This window comes from Polyodon spathula, chromosome 12 (genome assembly GCF_017654505.1).
Source record: "Polyodon spathula isolate WHYD16114869_AA chromosome 12, ASM1765450v1, whole genome shotgun sequence".
In the NCBI taxonomy this organism is placed as follows: Eukaryota; Metazoa; Chordata; class Actinopteri; order Acipenseriformes; family Polyodontidae; genus Polyodon; species Polyodon spathula.
In genome coordinates, this window is record NC_054545.1 from 41,645,897 (window position 1) to 41,665,299 (window position 19,403).

Genomic DNA, 19,403 nt, shown 5'->3' on the forward strand with positions numbered 1-19,403 from the left:
TATTCTTAATATGTTTTTAAATATAAGAAAAGTAGGAACATGCAGGACCAAAATAAATGATACCATGCAATTTGATTAGTATGTCATATAAAGATGTTCTGCAATTTTATATACAAAATGCACTGATTCTTTATAAAAAAAAAAAAAAAAAAAGATTAAGTATCAAATTTATAATAATATGCAAAAAATAACTAAAAATACACATTATCTATCATACATCATAAAGATTTCTGTAAATAGCATAAAATCACGTTCTGCTTAAGGCTGCATTTTAAACTATGTACATGAAAACCTGAAAAGCATATATCAGACATCCACAGGTCATATACAATACAATATACCTAAGTTACACAAGACATAATTAAAGCTAGTACCCATACCGTCTCATTTTAACATTTTACGAAGGAACAACCTTTGAATAAATATTTTATTTTCTATACAATACTTTTTGCTTAAATATGTCTCTTGTTTAAGTAAGCCATTTAATACAGGTTTATTCTGTAATATGTCCTTTTTTAGGCATGTTTAAAGGGCTGCTACTTTTTCAAACTTGTCGTTTTATACGTTTAATATTTTGATCAGATTCTATAAAAGAACAGCCTATGTTCTCATCTGGAAAAGAGTCTACTGACGATACACCACATTCTCCCTATAACCCACCTATATGTTCCAGGAGATGCTGCACAGTGCTTTGCATGTGAGACACGACCTGCTAGACACCCCGGGTCATTCTGCTGCATGGCGAGGTATTGATCAAGAGCATGCTGAAAGGTTGATCCCTGACAATTCCCCCAATATCTGTTTTTATGCTTGCTGTTTGGGGCATAGCTATTCTGGATGAAGGTATTGAAGACGATAATGACGTAAAGAGGAAAGTGTTCAGCGTTGCTCAGGATATTGTCTGACAGCTATAAACTCCAAAGCATATAGGGCTGGGTCTTGCTCTTCATAAGGCCACCAGATTCAAGGCATCCTATTTCATGCAGCAAACCCTACTATTGGTGTTGATACTGTTTGGAGAATTGACAGTACAATAGCCCAAAACATCCTCGAGAAGTCTGAAAAGAATGGCTACTTGTACAAAAAAAAAGTTCATATGAACACACGGTCGACATCCCCGTCTGTACGCACAGGATGCCTCCTCTACAAGAAAGTCAACTCATTTTATGTTGCAACAAAGCTGGAAAATATATTAATCGTTTGAAAAAAAGGAGTAACACAGAATTGATTAAAGAAAAAAAAACACTTGAGCATCTGATGAACTTTTCATGTCGAGATGATTTGGAATGAAAGATCAGTTTGGGATTCTTGCATGTTGGATTAAGATTTAGTGTGCTTTGAAACAATTCGTGTCAGATTGATTTTGAATAAATGTTCAGCTTCAATTAGCGATTTGTGCTTTCTGTACTGCATTTTAATTCTTTAAAGAATTGGATAAAGCAAAGGCAGAATCCCTCAGACACTTTCTACCACCTTGTGCAGTCTATGCCATGGTCTGTCAAGGCTATGATCAGGGCAAATGATGGTCCAACCTGATATTAGGGTACAGGTCCAGGCAGTATACAAGAAATGTTATTTTACATGGCGTGTTCTCCCCCCAATTTTGAATGTTCAAATATCTTTCCTGACTGCAAATACTAACCACAACAGTTCTGGAAAATTGAAGGTAAGTAGGCATCCAGCCACCAAATTAATTGCCTGGCCAGTAGGGGCTATAGCATACTGACATTGTTCATTCCCTGAAGATTGCACCTTCATAACCTGCAGGACATTCCATATGAAATCCCCAGCAAAGATTGTCAACTGTGTACAGCAAGGATGCAAACTTGTGCTCTTTAACAAAATGACTCACCCTGCATACAACATGGTCATGCCTAGTTCACTTTTTATAAACCCTCTCATAAAGAGAGGTGCCTCCTAAAACCAAGGGTCTGTAATGTGTGTGTGTGTGGGGGGTTGTGGAACCCCTACAAAAACTTGACTGTGCTTTAATATATAGTGTAATAAAAGTTTGATTGCATTAGTCTGTGGCTATCCAAAGTTCAAGGCTTGTTTTGTTTCAGTTCTGTGATTTCAGTAATTAAATTTGTGACAGTCTTGCCCTTGACTTTAGTACATGCAAATTTTTCTCAGATACTTAAACAATGACTAGCAGATTCCAAGTGTGCATACTTGAGATGTATAACCAAATGCACCTTGTCCTTCTTGGCTTTTGTTATACACACAGCAATTTTAATGGCAATTTAACAGACCCCGATTAACACACATTTTGGACTACTCAATGTTAACTTAGGTAAGGTATTGAAGGATTGAAGTGAATCAGCATCTGTAAAGCTACCCATTAAGGTATATCTGTAAAAATAAGATGCATAATTAGAAACAAAACTATTCAGAACCTTATTATTTTAGTTATTTTTACATCCACATATCCTGTTAAAGAAGGCCATTTTCATTTATTTTTTGCATCCCCATTGCTATTTGTGTTTCCAGCCATTCTGAGTAACTACTACGACTACTACTTTTCTGTAAATCTGCCTGTAAGAGGGAGAGGGGGGTATTAGGGTTATGGGGGGGTCGAAAGCCCTGTAGGACCCACCTGCCCATCATGACAAACAGAGGTTGGGTGAGGGCGTGTCACGTGGCTCTCACTGAGGAGGGATGATCGACCAATAAAAGCAACGAGTTTCGATTCCTTCGCTCTTGCCTTCTAGGAGAAAAGACAGCTGGAGCTTGGCTCGGAGAGCTGGAATAACTCATACAGAGTCAAGAGCAAATAATGGTGGCTGGCTTGCTGAGCCTGTGGTGCACAGACAAGGGAAAGGAGCAAGACGCAGAGCAGAGGAAGACAGCTGCAGCAAAAGAAAATTCCATGTACCCAGAACGACAGATGGATGGTCTATGGGACGTAAATACAGGCTAGCTCAGGGGAAACTTGAGCAACCCTGTTACAGTTTGGTGACTGTAGAACGGAAGAGATATTATTCTGTCTCCCGTGTGTTCAGTTAATCTCTCATTCCCTTCCACAATGAACAGCCTTCCTCATTCCATTTAAATCATAAGACAATATGACCTTTAAACTGCCAGCCAGCCCTACGCCACATTTATACTGCATAGGCTCCAGTTGTCTGCCATATGTAACATTATCTGTCTCAGCATCTTTAGAGACTTATGAGCCAGTACCACCTAGCTATCAGCTACCATGGATAAATGTGTCCTTTTGTATATTGCTGGTAGTACATACCTGTTGACTAGATAGGGGTATCATTTGCAAATTTAAAGATGCTTTGTCTGATCTAGCTTACAGTACATATCTCTATGGCAGGCAACTAGAAAAGAAGAGCAGCTCTTGAACTCATAGTCAAAGCGCCTTTAATTTATGTAAACAATACTAACCCAAAACCATAAGACAGGTGGCTAACCCTGTACATGAATAACACCGTGTAACAATTTTTTTTTTTTTTTTTTTTGGTTCCTGGGTAGTAAGTGTTATTTCCTAATTGCTTATGCCTCAAAAGTATAGAAAATGGCTGTTATTCCCCACAAACTTTGCTTTTCTGACCAGGACAGTGATATTTTGAAATTTACCTATTTTCCAGAATATTCCAGATAGATTCAATGCTGAGTAAACTTGAAGTAACTTCTAGAACTTTCTAGAACTTTCAAGTAATATAAATAGTAGTCTAAATACAGGGGCCTTAAGCCCACCAGTTCAGTTTAGTTCCAGCTGTCTAAATGGATACATATCTGCATTTTTCTGAAATGGCATCAAGAGGCTGCAATGGTGGCATTCCTGATGGGTATCAGGAAGTTTCCCTGCTATCTTTGCCTTTGGGACAGCAGGGACACCAAGGCGCACTACCACAGGTGGGACTAGCCACAGCGGACCGAGTTCTCTGTGGGGAGGAACAACGTCAAGTGGGAGCCACTGGTGGACCCCCGGAAGGTGCTGATGCCACCACTGCACATCAAATTGGGCCTTATGAAACAATTTGTCAGAGCTCTAGATAAGGAGTCGGCAGCCTTCAAGTACCTTCAAGACTTCTTCCCTAAGCTGTCTGAGGCAAAGGTCAAAGCCGGTGTCTTCGTCGGACCACATTTAAAGAAGATCATGGAGTGCAATGAATTCCCCAAGAAGCTCACTAGTAAGAAGAAACTGGCTTGGAACAGCTTTGTCGCAGTGGTTCGGGGCTTCCTGGGCAATCACAAGGCCGAAAACTATGTGGAGCTGGTTGAGACTCTGGTGAACAACTACGGCACAATGGGCTGTAGGATGTCCCTCAAAGTCCATATCCTTGATGCTCATCTTGATAAATTCAAGGAGAACATGGGAGCGTACTCGGAGGAGCAAGGCGAGCGCTTCCACCAGGATATACTGGACTTTGAATGCCACTACCAAGGACAGTATAACTAGAATATGATGGGAGACTACATTTGGGGGCTGATTCGTGAAAGTGATTTACAGTATAATCCTAAATCCCGAAAAACTACTCACTTCTAAATCTTTTGTAGTCATTTTTGTATTACTTTAGTATAAATACATATTAATTTGGATTCATATGTTGTTTTTTTCTGACTTTATGTGAACGAAAAGACACACATTTGCCCGTTTTCCCATTGGAAATAGTGATATTTTGAAATATCACTGTCCTGGTCACAAAAGCAAAGTTTGCGGGGAATAATAGCCATTTTCTATACTTTTGAGGCATAAGCAATTAGGAAATAACACTTACTACCCAGGAACAAAAATTGTGTTACATAGTGTAATCAACACATAAAATGGTTACCGAATCAAAGATTAATGATGGATAAGAAAGCAAAAACACCGGAAGTGAATTGGTTGTCCAGTGAATGAGTCTAAAAGTCCCAAGCTTTTGGAACACTTCTAGGATATCTTATTCATTAACATGTTAAGATTTTAAGCTATTATTACCTTTACCAAAGATAAACTGGCTTTAGAGAACATATTTCATTAAATAAGTACTGATCACATTTAAATGAACAGAATTGTTTTATTTTATTATTATACTTTTTTCTGTAAGAATGACCCTTCCCATATTATACAGAAAACATGTGACATAGTATTTACATGTTTAAATCATTGTGGCAACTTCAATATACAGTAGATTGTACCAAATACATTGTATATGATCACCATTATTGTACATACATTCAACATAGAAATATATAGGCACATATTCTGTTCCTATCAGTTTACCCTTTGAAACATTTTAAATAGGCACAGGGGAGGGGAGGGGGGAGGGGATAATTTAGGGATTTAAATGTCACAACCATATCATTTTAATGAATCCTAGGTCTTTTTTTTCTATTTTTACACATTACCGCTCATTTGCTTAGCCTTAAACATAACACACATTGTAAGAAAAAAAAAATACATTGTAACATTTTAAAAAGAAAAATATTACCCCTCGATCATCTCTTTACGACTTTAGGGCCTCATTTACGAAATGGCACTAGAGTTAGCGTGCATGTAAAGTAGTGAGCACTGTTCCTTTCTTTTTAAATGCATATACAATAAAACTCAGATTGTGCAATGGCATATTTTTCTTTTTGTTCTGCTTACTCGAGAAATATCAACTGATGAGATGCAGCCTCCATTATCTTCCTTGTCGGCATTGTCACGCTGCAGAGCAGGCTCCATGGATCGGGGTGAATGCTATGTGAGTACAATCAATAGCACCCATTACACTGGGGAAGCTAGCAACCAGGGTAAAATCCTACTTTCACGTCCTGTAAACCTGCCCTCTGTGTGGGAAATGTAATGTAATTCCCTGTGAGCTTTAGCAGTTTTTGTTTTTTTGGGGGGTAAATGCAGATTATTAAATAGGTTGCAGTTAAAACTGAATGACATAGTTTCAAATAAATAGTTATAACACGTCTATTCAACATGTGCAGTCTGCATTGTATGAGTTCCCATTAAGCCAATCACAGCTCACATAGGTAATAAAATAGCCAATCAAATAGCACACAGGATCCATTTCATCACACACTTGTGTAACAGCATAGCACACATAATTTGGTTAGGACAGTGAAGCAAAGGCTTGTTCAAACTTTATTTTACTTTGTGTAAAAGTTTAAATCGGTAACCAAAACGCAGTAGGAGATGTCATGGGAGAGAAAGGTGGTGGCAGAACACCGAAGATTCCAAAATCGTTAGCCAGATGACTATTATTTTATTGAATGATTTTGATAGCTAGCAATGTCTTGCTTGCAGAGCAACGGTTGCAGTTATGAAACACTATAACATACAGTGTCACTGTGACACGCTGCACAAAGCAACATATTTTGAGTTTACTGGAAATCAAAGAAGCTATGGAGTCTCAACTAAACATGTTTTTCAAAAAGCAAAGAAAAAAAATGTGCTGTGGATGCCAGTTGCACTGTTAGCAAACAGATTGCATGTGCTGCCAAACCTTTTCAGATGGTGAATTTGTTAATAGGTGCATGGTTAAAACAGCTGGTGTAGCCTTCAGTAAATACAATGTGAACATAGCTCATCTCATTATTATAAGCTGGATGCTCATTTAAATACATTAGCATGCATTACCCTAAAAATAACATATTCAATCTGATTAAAATAGTGTGAAGCACTAAGTGTAGTGCGTGCCATAATATGCCAAGTATCGCACACGATAATTAATAAAATTGCAATAGTAAATACAGAAATCATTGACGTGCACACTAATTGCAATTATTGTATACCATAATGTTTAGTGTCCTTTCATAAATGAGGCCCTTAGGATTGTCAAATTTTTTTTTTTACTTTTTTTATTTTTTTTTTTTTTTTTTTTTTTAGCCCCCAAAGCTAGCCCCCAAAGCTGGTTATTACAAAAAAAAAAAAAAAATCAATCTTAAAAGGGGTAGCATTTTGGCACTTGACATTCAATAAGAAAAAAGTAACAAAGCTATCATGCCTTTTGCCCAAGCAGGTAATGAAGTAGTGACCTCTGCTGAATGAAAATTCAAGCTCTTTTTTTCCCCCCTGATAACATTTTTCAGGAACCAGGGCCATGGAAGATTGTTGTATAAAATTTGACATCCAATCACTTTGTAAATGCTAATTTTAAAAACAACAAAAAGGAAATATCTATTATCTTGGTATCATATTTCTTTATTTTTATGTTCTCTTGTCTTCATCTGGAACAAAATAAGGGTTTTCCTGGCCGTGACAGAGATATGAGTAGCGAGATTGGTTCTTGCCTGTGAAGGTCTTCAATTCATCAGTGTTATCATAAGCAACCTAAAAGGCAAAAACAAAAAGGACTTTAATTAAACACACATATAAAAAATGTATATTTTAGGATATTATCATAAATCTGGTTCTCTGAAATAGGAATATTAACCATTACAAGTTCTGCGGATCTACGACATTCATTAGAATCTGGTAAAAGTTTTGGGGAAGCCCACACTGCTGCACTGCATGTGTCCTGGACAGATGCACCCTGGAACAAAGCCCATGAAGTCGCCTGACCCCCTGGTGGAATGGCCAGTGAGCTTCTCTGGTGGAGGCAGGCTGGCCAGTTCATAAGCAGTCTTAACTGTGCCTGTCAACCACTTAAGACAGACGTTGCTTAGACAGAGCCTGTCTCTGGGACTTAGCCCCCTAAGCAGACAAAAAATTGTTCTGACTGCCTCCAGCTTTTAGTCCTGTCAACGTAATACGCTAATGCCAGCACTGGGCAAAGTATATGGAGCAGATGCTCCCTGTCAGATTGGAAGGGAGGAGGATGGAAAGCCTCCAATTCCACTGACTGGTTAACATGAAAAGCTGAGATGGTCTTCGGCAAAAAAAAGCAAGGTTAGTATGAAGGATAAATTTCAACAGGCTTTCGATATTGAGAATGCTTGCATTTCACTCACCTGCTTAGCGGAGGTAATTGCAAGCAAGAAAGCCAAGACAAAAATTTGAGCTCAGCTGAAGGCATCAGATGGAGGTTTCATCAGTACAATAAGCACTACATTCAACCTACAACGAGGAACTACATCCTGTGGTCTAAGCCGGCAGGTGCCTTTCGAAAATTGCTCCACCAGGAAATGGCGCACCAAGATGGCTGCCAAACAGAACTTTAAAGTAGAGGGAGATTTCCCCTCAAGGGGCATTCACACTGAACACAAGGCGCATGCTGCCTTCTTGCGTGTCACTCTGTGTCGCCACAGACCACTGCTTATACCGAAGTCGGCAAGGGGAAAGTCAGTGGGCTGTCTGTTGTTACGTCACGGCTGCACGTACAGTGACTTTTGGTTGCCAAGCAGCAAACAGTAAATGTTAGTGGGAACGGAAAACTTTTTTTTTTATATATAGAACACAAAGCTAAATATTTCAAGTAATGAGGAAAGAAACATCATCATTTTCTATTTTTAGACTAATTTTAAACACCTTCACCCCACACCATCAATTACTGGCAGGTACAATTATGCATGTTTATTTAAAATAAAATAAAAACTTGCTTTTAAAAATTGAAATAAGAAATTTGATAAGATAAAGGGGGGCTCAATTATACTTAGGGTTTCTGATTTTCATTTTTAACTATTAAAACCTGATAAAACACCCCCAAAAAAAATTAAATCGGTGGATAGACAATAAGCACCGGAAAATACTTCAATTGAAAAAAATGACTTTACCCATTGCCCTTTAAAAAATAAAACCTACTACAAAAATAAAAATATATATATTTTCCACTGCTCCTGGGCAATGTCCCACCTTCCTAACTTGCATCTATCATTGATTCGTTCTGAATACTTTAAACCTGCCCCAACTACTGAGTGACAGCACATCCCTACATTTCTATTGGAGACTCCTCTCGCGAGATTTAAAACGAGATTACAATCAGGATGGAGGCTTGTTAGCGGGATTTAAAGCTGCATTACAGTTAAGATACGGAGGATTTAAAACAGAATTGTGTCGAAACGTACAAGAATACCTACACACAAAAATCACAGAAGATCATAGGGATTTCGTTGAGCAAGACAGCAAAGGAAAGAAAATACAACTGAAGTGTGCAACTACTGTTGAGTTACTACTACTAATATACGTATTTTGACAGAATAAAATGCTCAAGCATTTTTTAAAGTAACCACAAAACACTAATTTAATACAGTATATCAAATGAAAATAAATATCTTGAAAATATCTAAAAATAAGCACAGAAAAAGACAATTAATAAAACCCAAAAAACAGAAGCCCTACTTATACTATGCAATGCCTTTGACGGCATGTTTAAAGTGAGGCTTGCTGTGCACCGTTGTGTGACGTCAGGTTGAACTGCCTGTACTCACCATGCCGTTGTCTTGTTTCTTCACCAGGTTGTGTGTGCTCCCATTCTCAGTCATCTCCAGCTGAGTGGCTTCAAAGTTGGTGGTGGCTCGGGGGATCTTGGGCACCTCTTGCTTGGGCCACATCAGAAAGTCCTCCGGGGGGTAGGGGCTGCTATAAGAGGAACTCCTTTTTAAACTGTAAAGAATACATTGAGATAGCAATTGAGGGACACTTGCCATGAGTTTTCACATATAAATATTCTTTTTACAGCTGGTGCTAAACTGCTTTGAAATCAGTCCTGTTCATTTCCATTGACAGTAGACCAATATTAAACTTCTTTGAATCTCATCAGCCCCAGGTAGGACTGTGTCTAATGCAAACTACACAAGAGGCGGAGGGCTGTCCATTAATATCAGAGACATATTGGAGGTTGCTAAAGGCATTTATAAAAGGGAAATGTACGACCTTGGACTTGCAACATCTAGTTGTTGATTGAATTGTAGACTACAGATGGAACCGGCTGCAGCTCCAGTTTATTTGAACAGGCTGGTTTCACGAAGAAGATGGAAACAGGACACAACTAAACTCAGATTAGGTCAGTTACCTTACCTGCAACACAATATTAGAAGAGCTAAGATGACAATACAGAGCAGTCCACCCAGAACGCAGGAGATCACCACCACAGCCAGCAGAGAGGCTGTAAAAGAATATTATTCAACTTTTTAAATCGTATAGATATGTGATGCCTAACATAGTTTGATACTTTGTATCCAAGTCTTCTTGAATTCAAATGTACAGATATCTATAGCATTGTTCAATTTCAAATTGAAGAACCAAAACAGAATAATATTAACAAAGCTAACAGTTGAACCGTAATTAAGCAAAAATGATTGACTAATGACACATTCTTATCAGGGTACCATATAAAAAAATATAATAAATAAATTAATCTTAAACTAATGGTACTCACAGTCATCACAGTTAAATCCTGCTCTACCAAATGGACACCTGTAACAGAAGGTATTGCATTCCATGTTAGTATTTATGCCGTTTTAGGATATTTTACAGTATTTATATAACAAGAACAGAGAGATACAAGACAGTAGCAAGGGATGTGCTTGCACACCATGTGCTGAAGTGGGGACGCTGAGCTAGGGGTTGATAAAGCCATATCCTGCAGGCTTAAGTCACAGCTGAATTTTTATAGCATTTTACAGTACCAGGGAATCTACCATGATTACATCAACCGTGTTTTTTTTTTTTTTTTTAAGGGGGGGATTGTTGGTTGATGTAACTAGAGCGATTTCCCCAGTGCAGTAAAATGTTCTAAAAACAACATCCAGCTGTGTCTTATTCCAGATAAATCCAGGGGAACAATCTTTCTTTTTTAAACTCAAAATATGGGTACAATGTTATTGTTTTTCAATCAAGGGTGTCAATTCAAATATCTTTTTCTGGCTTTGTTTTAATTTATTTTCAATAAAGATAACAAACTGTATACCCGTTTTTCCTTCGGTCCAGTGGTTTCTCAGTGGTACAAAACTCAACAATCAGAGCACTTATGGGATTTATGTATGAGCACGAATGCATTTCAAAATTAATCTGTAATTTCTTTAGTCTAACGGCAACAACATTTTTTTTTATTTCAAGGGGATAGAATTGTGATTTTCCTGGGTTTAGTCATAAAAACGGAGACCCAAATTATATTTGTCAAAAAAATAAAAAAGAAATACACTACACTATGTACACACTAGGTGGCAGCATTAAGTAAGGAAAGGTGTTCAACTTATGACCAGTTATTTTCTTTGTTTTATTTGTTAACACTAAAAAAAAAAAGGTTATAAATATATTGTACACCTGGTCATGTGTTTTACAAAACTATAATTCAACAGATTGTTGAAGACTTACGCGACACACTTGTTGTTTTCTACTTTGTATCCGCTTGCACAAGCTGTCAAAAAATGTAGAAAGAGATCTTTAGCATCAATATCATACAATATCAGATAACGACAACATACAGTGGGCCAGAGTTTCAAAGCTATCTACTCCAAATCGTCAGAAGGGAAATTTTTTTCTCAAGGGTAAAAAGTAAAATTAAATTGTCTTAAATTAATAATAAACAATGTAATACTTAACTCAGCCGGTGAATTAAAAGTCTTATCTGTTCATTTCTAGTTTTGTAGGTTTATTGGGTGTGTTTCCACTTTCTGAAGTTGTGTTAGTGACAAACTGGAGTAAATAGGTTTGAGAATTTAGCCCTATGTGGGTTACTGACACCAAAATGAATTCATAGCTAATAATATTTTGTTCATAATTATATAAAATGATAGATAAATTAATACCATCACTATGCATTTTTCCATGCAACCCAATATTTGCAGTGTGTTTTTAAATTAAGCAACAACTACAGGGTGCATTGAGTGTACAAGTCTTACAATAATATCCAAGAAGACAAAGTCAGTCAGGCTGCTGATGCTATGAATCCTTCATTATATGTATTGTTTTAATGCAGGGTACCAGAATTTGGTCTCCCAGTTAAGGTTAATGGCAGATAGAATGCACTTAATCATACAGTATATTTAAAACATATATTTATATTAGGGCTGAATTTTTAAATCGTGCAGAATTTCTCTTTTTGTATATAAAATAAAATCAACCAATAGACAAGCTGCATTTTCTCTGTGGCAGTCCAATCATAAGTCAGCGGAGGCGGGACATAAACAGTTGAAGGTCTTTAGTACAGGGTTCCTGAGCCTGGTCCTGGGGGGCCCCTGTGTCTACTGTTTTTCATTCCAACTGAGTTCAATTACTTAATCCAACCCTTAATTGAACTAAGAATGTGCTTAATTAGACTTTTTTAAATTGTTCTCAGCGCCTACAAATCTGCCGATTTCAAGTTACTTATAAAATTGCGCAGTTAACTTGAAATTTCTAACTGTTTAAAAGCTGAAAACAATTAAAAAAGGTCTAATTAAGCTAATTAATAGTTGAATTAAGGGTTCAATTAAGTTATTGAAAACTCAGCTGGAATGAATACCAGCAGACACAGGACCAGCATTGGGAAACCCTGCTTTAACTGGTTTAACCAATGTAAGAGTCAAAGATCTGACTCTTGTTATTCAAGTATCTAATCCTAAAAGCAGAGGCGGGACATAATTAGGAGTTAACCAATTGGAAAATCAGCCATCTGCTCTGGTTTTATAGCTGTCCAATCATTAATGAGCAGAGTCTAGACATAAATATGCTCGGCTAAGGATGTAAGACTTTCTGGATTTTGCGCTCTATTGCTTACCGCTATTGTTAATTATTTTGAGAACTTCAAAGTAATATTTTGAATTACTTTTTACAAATTAAAAAAAAAAAAAGTCATATGACAACGGAAACATTGTAGTCGATTTGTTTACAATTTTCAAGAATAACTTAACTAATAACTTTCTCCGAAAAAATTGATGTATACACCACAGATACCCGAACTGACACAGGAAGGGAAGGGATATACTCACTCGCCACTTCCAACATTCTAAGTATGAAAGGTAATTATCGGTAGCTGTCAATTTAAAAAAAAAAAAAAAAAAAAAAAAAAAAAGTACACTGCTGGAGCTGTATTTTGTTCAGTAAAGAAAAAGTGATATGGAACAGCACAGTAATCTAGGATGTCTATCAAAGTCAGCACAAAAACATGAGCGTTCCCAAAGTCACTTGCGAGCCACCGTTACATTCAAAACTTTTTAAATGGATGAGCAGAAGCGTAAAGATACAATACAGCACAATGAGCAAGTATGAAAAAAACTGTGAGGTTCTTAAACGCTTGATTGATTCGTAGTTTACCTTGGCAAGTGAGAACTGACATTCAGAGTGCACAATGAAGGCAGTAGTTCCTCAAACAGAGGTAATTATGTGAAATTACTTTCTCTGATTTTTGACTACGACAGTCAGTTGCAAATAAGAACATAAGAACGTTTACAAACGAGAGGAGGCCATTCGGCCCATCTTGCTCGTTTGGTGGTTAGTAGCTTATTGATCCCAAAATCTCATCAAGCAGCTTCTTGAAGGATCCCAGGGTGTCAGCTTCAACAACATTAATGGGGAGTTGATTCCAGACCCTCACAATTCTCTGTGTAAAAAAGTGCCTCCTATGTTCTGTTCTGAATGCCCCTTTGTCTAAACTCCATTTGTGACCCCTGGTCCTTGTTTCTTTTTTCAGGCTAAAAAAGTCCCTTGGGTCGACACTGTCAATACCTTTTAGAATTTTGAATGCTTGAATTAGGTCGCCACGTAGTCTTCTTTGTTCAAGACTGAACAGATTCAATTCTTTTAGCCTGTCTGCATATGACATGCCTTTTAAGCCCGGAATAATTCTGGTCGCTCTTCTTTGCACTCTTTCTAGAGCAGCAATATCTTTTTTTTATAGCGAGGTGACCAGAACTGCACACAATATTCAAGGTCTTACTAGTGCATTGTACAGTTTTAACATTACTTCCCTCGATTTAAATTCAACACTTTTCACAATGTATCCGAGCATCTTTTTTATAGCTTCCCCACATTGTCTAGATGAAGACATTTCTGATTCAACAAAAACTCCTAGGTCTTTTTCATAGATTCCTTCTCCAATTTCAGTATCTCCCATATGATATTTATAATGTACATTTTTATTTCCTGCGTGCAGTACCTTACACTTTTCTCTATTAAATGTCATTTGCCATGTGTCTGCCCAGTTCTGAATCTTGTCTAGATCATTTTGAATGACCTTTGCTGCTGCAACAGTGTTTGCCACTCCTATTTTTGTGTCATCTGCAAATTTAACAAGTTTGCTTACTATACCAGAATCTAAATCATTAATGTAGATTAGGAATAGCAGAGGACCTAATACCGATCCCTGTGGTACACCGCTGGTTCATGCGTTTCCTTGAATCCCAACTGCGTTCAGTTTGAGAATTAATCTTTTGTGCGAGACTTTGTCAAAAGCTTTCTGGAAATCTAAATAAACCATGTCATATGCTTTGCAATTATCCATTATCGATGTTGCATCCTCAAAAAAATCAAGCAAGTTAGTTAGACACGATCTCCCTTTCCTAAAACCATGTTGACTGTCTCCCAGGACCCTGTTACCATATAGGTAATTTTCCATTTTGGATCTTATTATAGTTTCCATAAGTTTGCATATAATAGAAGTCAGGCTTACTAGTCTGTAGTTACCTGGTTCAGTTTTGTTTCCCTTTTTGTGGATCGGTATTACATTTGCAATTTTCCAGTCTGTCGGTACCACCCCTGTGTCAAGAGACTACTGCATGATCTTGGTTAGCGGTTTGTAAATTACTTCTTTCATTTCTTTGAGTACTACTGGGAGGATCTCATCCAGCCCAGGGGATTTGTTTATTTTAAGAGCTCCTAGTCCCTTTAACACTTCTGCCTCAGTTATGCTAAAGTTATTTAAAACTGGATAGGAACAGGATGACATGTGGGGCATGTTGTCAGTATCTTCCTTTGTAAAAACTTGTGAAAAGTAATCATTTAATATGTTTGCTATTTTTTTTTCTTCATCTACGATTTTGCCATTTGTATCTCTTAAACATTTAATCTCCTCTTTGAATGTTCGCTTACTGTTGTATTATTGGAAAAACATTTTGGAATTGGTTTTAGCTCCCTTAGCAATGTTCATTTCTATTTCTCTCTTGGTCTTTCTAACTTCCTTTTTGACTTGCGTTTGCAGTTCTGTGTACTCTTTCTGCGTACTTTCTTTTTGGTCCTTTTTTAATGCTCTGTAAAGTGCCTTTTTTCGCTGAATTTAATTGATCTATTAAACCATTTTGGCAATTTAGTTTTACATTTAGATTTGTCTACTTTAGGGATATAATTGTTTTGCGCCTCTAGTACTACATTTTTGAAGAACAACCATCCTTCTTCTGTGGGTGTTTTCTCTATTTTACTCCAATCTACTTCTGTTAGTCTCCGTTTCATGCCTTCATAGTTTGCTTTTCTAAAATTGTAAACCTTAGCTTTAGTCACTACTTTTGGGGATTTAAAAAACACTTCAAATGAGACCATGTTGTGGTCTGAGTTTGCCAGTGGTTCTCTGACCTCTGTTTTAGTTATTCTATCTTCGTTATTTGAAAATAACTAATTTATAACTAATAGCGACAGTATTGTCAGCTACCTCTAACAGGATTCTGAACGGCTTAATCTCTTCAGTGCCTCAGGTTCTGCTAGAAGCATAAGTACAAGGAGGAAGCCAAGTACGTAGCTATTTGTTTGGGCTTTTTTTTTTTTTTTTTTTTTTTTTTTTTTTTTTTTTTTTTTTTAGATTCAATTGTTTTGTTTTTTTATAGGGCTGCTCCGTTTAATAGTTTAATTGGACTGAGTTGATCGCAGACTAATTTTTTTTTTTTTTTTTTTTTTTTTTTTTACTATTTACTATTTTTTTCTTTGGCTGGGCATTTTGAACTCCATTTCCAAACATCCTCTGGTGAGAGAGTATGCGCGCGAGAAGGCCTCCCGCTACAGTATGTATGTGTTTTGTTGTTGCTGCACAAACACACTTCTTACATTTGCCGTCCAGAACGATCCTCAACGTCTGCTGCCAGCTTGGAAAAATCTGTTTGCATTTACTAAAATCAAAGCAGGCTTTACTAATTTTAAAACTGTGTTGGTGAAAAAGTTTTTTTTTTATGTTTAAGTTGGATGTACAAAGTTCATTTGAATGGAGGCATTTGGCCTGGCATGGTTCCGGGCGAGTAAATGCATCAGCAAATGTGTCACAAACTGCGACTGTAATGTTTTGTGCATTGATGTTAGTACTGTTAATATTACATTACTGTTCAAGTTGTTTATTTATACCGATATGTACTAATTTATATTGTGGAACATGGGTTGGAGAGTTGTTTTAACCAATGTTTACCTGTTTCATGGTCCTGAATGTGTTAATTATTACTTTTAATGCCAAAAACCCAGAAGCCCTAAACATACTGTAATATATATATCAGCCATAGTTTTTTTAGAATTACTATTCCATACAGCCACCGTAATAGTGTTACCTTTATTAAAAATGTGCACGGATTAATCTACCGGTTAATCAACTAATGCCCATAAATTAATCAAAAATGTTAATCAATTGACAGCCCTAACATACATACATATATACACACATATATATATATGAATATGAGAGAGAGAGAGAGAGAGAGAGAGAGAGAGAGAGAGAGAGAGAGAGAATATTATGTATTTGATTAGGATAGCATCACACAGTGCTAAAAAGCAGCAAAGATTTAAAGGGCCGAGTCAAATCTAAATTTTCTGCACACCATAACACATGCAGAAAGATCGTCTTCCTTAAATACATGAAAACATTTAATTTGCCAGTGCTCATGTACTCCCAACATGTAGTAAGGTGAGTCATCACAAGCATGAATTGTACAATGCAATGGGACTGTCTAGTACGATTCCTTTGAAGGGCTTGAGTGAACAACTATCCCACCCAGCAGTTGTGCAATGGTAGTAAAGAGACAGGGTGCCACTGCACTTGAGGGACGGATTATCGAATCTACTCAGGGATACCAAAACAGTCTGGGTAGGGTAAAATGGACAGCAGATGTAACTCAGTGGATCTGGAAAATTGAACCCTAACCCTATCTATCCAGATATTTGGGGGTTGTTTACATGTAAATATGAGAGTTTGGAAGTGCGGTATATTTGTGTCAGTGAAGCATCTGCTTCAGTACAATTCAGGGAAAATTCACTTGGTAATGACTCGACTGCAGGCAAGCTGATGACACTCCAGAAACTTCTGAGGCTGTGTTCTGCAATATGGTGAACTAATGAGCCCTTCTCTATATAAAGTGCTTAAAAACTGGCAGGACACCTCTATTCCACAATCTGAACTCTGCCAGTATCCATAGTAACTCCCTTGGAGTCAACAAGATATAAAAGCAAGCAGCTGCTGCCAAGGACAGGCTGTGTGTGTCAGCAGTAAGGGCAAGTGCAGGGAAGCATTCAAGAGGTAATGGAGAACAATTACTTTTGCTGCTCCTTTTTTTAAATTTCAACCGCTGCTTCATTTAAAAAGACAGGCAGGAGAGGATAAAGACAACGAATTGAGCTCTTAGAGCATTGAAGAAACATTAAAATCAGGTGAATCTTTAGAATTTTCATCTCTTTAAAAACAGCGTAAAATCCAGATTGTGTCTTTAGCCTAAAAAATCTCCAGCCACAGCTGTAAATACAGCCAGTAACCATATAAGGTCAACATGACCAATATCCACACCACATGCATATGTACAAATGTAAGTTTGGCATACTGTACAGACAGACAGACAGATGCCTGTCTGACAAAATGAAGTTTCATCAAAATTGGGCAATATGTTCTCTAGATGCATATCCCTGTAATAAATGTAGCTAAATAATTTCATTAGCAAGTTTCATCACAATCGAATAAGCAGTCAAAATCTATATTGTGACACACATGCGTACAGCCACCTCCTCTATATCCCCCGGTGGGGGGGCAATAAGATTCTCCACAACTGAACACAGGGGTGGCCTTAAAATGTTATTGTACAGATGCTGGACTGAGAAAACTTACCTACACAGAGTTGACTTGAGAAATTGGACGGCAGGTACCCATTCTTACAAGGGCAGCTTATTATGCCAGTGGTATATGAGCAAGTTGCGGTTGACAAGTCACAACTGTTAGGCCGCGCACATAGATTTTCATCTACAAAAAAAATAATGAACATTTATTAAACAAAGAGCAGACACAACACATAACTAGCAAGATCAAAATGCTAGTAAGGGATATGTAGAAATGTATATATTAGGTATTAACATAACTGTGGGATCCAAACCCATTTCCAGACATCCCACGGTTGATTCATGAGCTTTGGGGGCAGTAGTGCTCATTAGCGCTGGTAATTTAGAGAGCCAGGGTCACCCTCACCTGAAGCAATGCAGATCACTGCACTGAACTCTAAGTTACAGGTATTATTGACTAGTTACAATGCTTTAATGAAGAGCACAAGGTGATTTTAAAACCTGTTTTTGTTAATAAAAATATTGATTGCATTTTTCTTAAAATATGTAATTCAATGTTTTTTTTCTGAAGCTTCAGGATTAAATTAGAGGGGGTCACTATGTAAATTCACCACTGCTTAAATTATAAAAATAGACCCTATTCATATTTACTGTTGTAAGTGGTTCCATTATCCATAAGTTTGCAGCTGTTGGTGGCTGCACAGTTTTCTATTTGGTTCCTGATGGCGTTTGAAATTGTTTCTGCAGTCACATTGGCGTTTAAGTCGTAGAAGTTATCCACACTCGCAAGAACACTCCCTGGCCTAAAAGAGGAAAATATTTTACTGAAACCATCAGCACCATTTTTTCACAAAACGTTAAGAAATGTTTTTTGAAGAGAGGTTATAAACATTCTCATAGGACATACAGTACTGTGGAAACTGGAATAAACTGCTAACCCTCTCTAAAACAGTTGTAAAAAGTTTTCATGAACCACAGACATAAAATACAGTCCTTAACAAAACATTCCTTGGTCAGTCCAGGCCCCAAAGCACCTGTTGTTGTTACAAAACTTAAAAATAAAACTTTTAGCACCGAGTAACTTTTCAGAACGACAGCCCTTCTACCAATTAAGTCATTTAGCATCTTATATGGAAACAAGGCTGTGGCAGGCTGGCGAGTGGATAGAGGCCCAGAGACAGACTGCAGTTCAAAAAAAATAACTATTTTATTATAAATAAACAAAAATAAAGTGCACAAGGGCAAAATAACAGATACTCAAACACAAATAAAGCAAAACTCACAAAAATAAAGTTTCCAGGCTGGGCAATGCCTTCACTGGATTTAGAAAATTCAAAAACCACAAAACAAACACCAACCTGCTTCCTCAGCTCCCTCTCTCCAAATGAGAAGCAGAGGCCTCCTTTTATATCAGGTGGCTGGGCGCTGATTGATCGTTAATCAACCTAATCAACTAATCAACCCCAGCCACCTGAACATAATAAACCCAGGCAGGTAGGGGAAGTTAACCCCATCCCTGCCAATTTAAAGGGCAGAGCTTTGCTCTGCCACAAAGGCATTAAAAAATGACACCAAATACTGTGAGCAGTTAACTGGTCTGTTGGGTTGA

General features: G+C 37.3%; 1 protein-coding gene across 1 annotated transcript in view; it reads right to left on the minus strand.

Moving 5' to 3' along the window:
• Nucleotides 1-6,830: 6,830 nt before the first annotated feature.
• Nucleotides 6,831-19,403, minus strand: part of si:ch211-198m17.1 (flocculation protein FLO11) — a 37,970-nt gene continuing 25,397 nt past the window's right edge. Inside the window, exons 6-12 of the mRNA XM_041266004.1 lie at nt 18,446-18,597; nt 17,847-17,978; nt 11,183-11,225; nt 10,245-10,282; nt 9,884-9,971; nt 9,295-9,469; nt 6,831-7,258 (exon numbers count right to left, since the gene is read on the minus strand). Coding sequence (XP_041121938.1) covers nt 7,136-7,258; nt 9,295-9,469; nt 9,884-9,971; nt 10,245-10,282; nt 11,183-11,225; nt 17,847-17,978; nt 18,446-18,597 — 751 coding nt within the window. The 3' untranslated portion in view covers nt 6,831-7,135. The remainder of the gene's footprint in view (nt 7,259-9,294; nt 9,470-9,883; nt 9,972-10,244; nt 10,283-11,182; nt 11,226-17,846; nt 17,979-18,445; nt 18,598-19,403) is intronic.